This window comes from Aedes aegypti, chromosome 1 (assembly GCF_002204515.2).
Source record: "Aedes aegypti strain LVP_AGWG chromosome 1, AaegL5.0 Primary Assembly, whole genome shotgun sequence".
NCBI lineage: Eukaryota > Metazoa > Arthropoda > Insecta > Diptera > Culicidae > Aedes > Aedes aegypti.
Window position 1 is genome coordinate 36,177,513 of NC_035107.1, and position 3,174 is coordinate 36,180,686.

Here is a 3,174-nt window from a genome sequence, read left to right on the forward strand (position 1 = left end):
TACGCTAGCTTGCTATAAACATTGAATCACCCCTTTCTGACATTTCCTGCTCACACCATAATTCTTATAGCAAGGTCGAAGTAAGTTTTGCGATTTATGATTATTTTTATGAGCCTCTGTACGTGCCATAAATTCTTTTGTTCTCATGACTTTTACTGTGCGCCGTGTGTTGGTGCTGTCTCGCTCTCTCTCACGGGCAACTTGAAAACAGAGCGCACAGTAAAAGTCAAACATTTTATAGCATGCATAGGCTCATGTTGACAGGGTAACGTCAAATATTTTCGTTTTGTTATTAGCTGAGTTCGAAGAAAATTCAATTTTGTTTCCTATTTTCTTAATCTTATAATAATGGTTCTTTTCTTTTAGGTTTGGCGAAATCAGGTGAAAACTTATTAGCAAAGAAACTGGTGAAAAAAAGTTATCATTTTAGTAAATTTAATCATAAAATAGTTCAAACCCGTAACTCCCGTCGAGCGGAAACATGGACCCGCTCGAGTACAAAACCCTACACGAAAGCTCCATGCAGAACAACAACGACGCCTCGGCGCTGAACGTTTTCCTGCACATCGTTCCGTCGTATTTTACCATCGTCCACACCGTCCAGCTCCGTGGCATCGACCGCCCACATTACCGGCCGGTTCGCCATGGAGTTTTCACTGGTGGTGTTGCCCTTTCTCCTGATGGTCACCGTTCTGCACCAGCTGGTGGTCAACATTGCAGTGACATTGGCCCTGGTAACCGGAATTTCCGTCGTGCACCAGATGAAGAACAAAACCCACCTGACGCCGTTTGTGCGGGAAGGCGGCCGCAGTTCATGAGTGCCACCCGGGCCCTAATAAACCTGATGACGACCGTATGCATCGTGGCGGTGGACTTCCAGATATTTCCGCGGGATTTGGCCAAGACGGAGACGTTCGGGTTTGGGCTGATGGATGTTGGGGTGAGATTGTATGTTTTCAGCATACCCGTAACGCGGGTAGATCATCTTTTCGTGGTGCGTTACGGGGTAAGATCTACCAATTTGAACTCTAGTCTCATCTTGTTTGTCGGGCTAGGGTAATATGTTCTGGTTATTCAAGGATTCGCGGTACAAAGTCCTTGTTACTGACAACAGTTTCTGAAAATTAATCTATTTTACCTAGCCGATGGTTAAAGACTCGGAGTTGGTCAGTTCCGAGACTACACTTGAAGCCAGGACAACAATCATGAGTATTAACTCAACAAGGACTGTAAGTACTGGTAATTCAAGGAATCACGTGAATTCAGATTACCAAACAAATTTTCTAGCTTGATTCGGTTTTGCTGCTAGCATAAAGCCCCTTTTTGCTAGTATTTTTCTGGGACTAAACTAAAAGCGAAACAAGGATGGGACTAGAGTTCCGTTGCATGGTCAAATATCAGTAGTACCGATTTGGTTCCTTAGAAATTTAATCGATTATGTTTGCTAAGGGGCGCGCCTTCGCTGAGATGTAAATTTCTATGAAGGGTGTAAATAGCGGGACCTTTTCATCATAGTTGATTTCTATCAATATCTGAGGAATCAAAACAAAAACTGTACAGAAATCGATGCTTCATTACCTATCAATGGAAATGGGGTAATGCGACATGCACTATACACTAAGGATACGGGTAATGCCACAATAGATCTAAATACTGGTCACAGTGGCGCATCCGAACAGAGAAAAAAAATGTCTTCAGCAATGGAATCGTGTACAAGGCTGATCCGGAACGGAGATCGTATTTGACTAGGGTGAATGACGTCCTGGTGGGATGTCTGCCGTTGTGCGTGCTGGGAGTAGCTCGATTCTTCGTGACGCAGGAGATCGATTATCAACAGCACGTGTCGGAATATGGTGTCCATTGGAACTTTTTCCTTACCCTGGCGATCGTGAAATTCTGCGGAACACTGATCATGGACGCTGAAAAGGAACCGGAGATAGCCAAGATCATTGCCATAACGGTGCTGTGCTGCCACGAGATGATGTTGCACCTTGGCGAGTCGCGTTACGTTCTGAACGAAGAAATAGGACGAGTAAATTTCTTGGATGCCAATCAGGAAGGTCTGGCATCGGTTCCAGGGTATGTGGCCTTGTATCTGGCTTCAACATACATCGGCTCGGTTATGCGGCCATCGGTGGAGATTCAACCCGTTAAGAAGTTCCTCCGACAGGCGATAAAGCTGAGTATCATTGCTGGAGTCTGCTGGAAGATGATCGACGTTTGCGAGGATATGTTCGGAGTTTCCCGACGATTGGCCAACATGGGATACGTTTTCTGGATCCTGTCTATCGGGTCGACGATGAGTGTGCCGTTTCTTGTTGCTCGAGATCTACTTTTACTACGTGAGACTCGAGGAACCGACAACGCACCCAACACTGTCACATGGACTTCAAAACAAATACAGTGAAAATTGTTGACAGCTCGATCAACAATTCAAAAACATAGCTTACTAAGATCACGCTATAGAATGTGAAGTCAAGAACCGTCAAAATCGAATCACCCCTTGCAGTTTTATAGCCAGCGTAAAAAGCTGGATATAAACCTACTTTGTCGTTGGGCCACCTTTAAATCACCACCTAGAAAGCTGAAAATTTCAATTTTTATGGTAAGGATGGTAAGGAATGTATGGGAGATTGGATTTTCAAACATTTTTAAAATTTGAACCGCCCTACTGCCAGCAGAGGTTTTCGCATCGCATTTGTAGTCTTGCAGGCCTCTGACAGTATCTCAAACGGTTCGCAACTTAATCGTCCTTCTGCTGAATCGGGTTGCTTCGATCTGTCGAATCGTATTAAGTAAAATATTTCATAGTTCTAGCAACTACAAGAGATTGTTTCTTTTTTCACAACGGAGAAACCAGTGAGCTTCTTCGACGTAAGGGTTCACTGTGTCGTTCGGTTTACTGCTCCACGCAAGCAACGGTACAGAGTTTAGTTCACATGTTGCAATCGTAATCTTGGAGGAGGAAGACATCTCACCTAAGTAAACCGTCGTGCTAAAGAAATATATTTTGAAATAGACTCTTTATAAATGAGCCTAAATTCCAATAACTGTGGAAAATACTTCGCTCTTAAAAGAATAGCCTATGATCAAAGAAGGAAAAATCTCTTATGAAAATTTAAGCACGTGTAATGCGAATATTGGTTTTATCAGTATAACTACAAGGAACTGCCG

At 43.5% G+C, this 3,174-nt stretch overlaps 1 protein-coding gene across 1 annotated transcript; it reads left to right on the forward strand.

Moving 5' to 3' along the window:
• Window positions 1-417: 417 nt before the first annotated feature.
• On the forward strand, window positions 418-2,550 carry LOC110674399 (phosphatidylinositol-glycan biosynthesis class W protein-like). The gene is given in 5 exon segments (XM_021838655.1): window positions 418-606; window positions 608-792; window positions 795-952; window positions 1,682-2,305; window positions 2,307-2,550. Coding segments are annotated over 5 exon segments (1,203 nt in total). The 5' UTR covers window positions 418-481; the 3' UTR covers window positions 2,418-2,550.
• The last annotated feature ends 624 nt before the right edge of the window (window positions 2,551-3,174 follow it).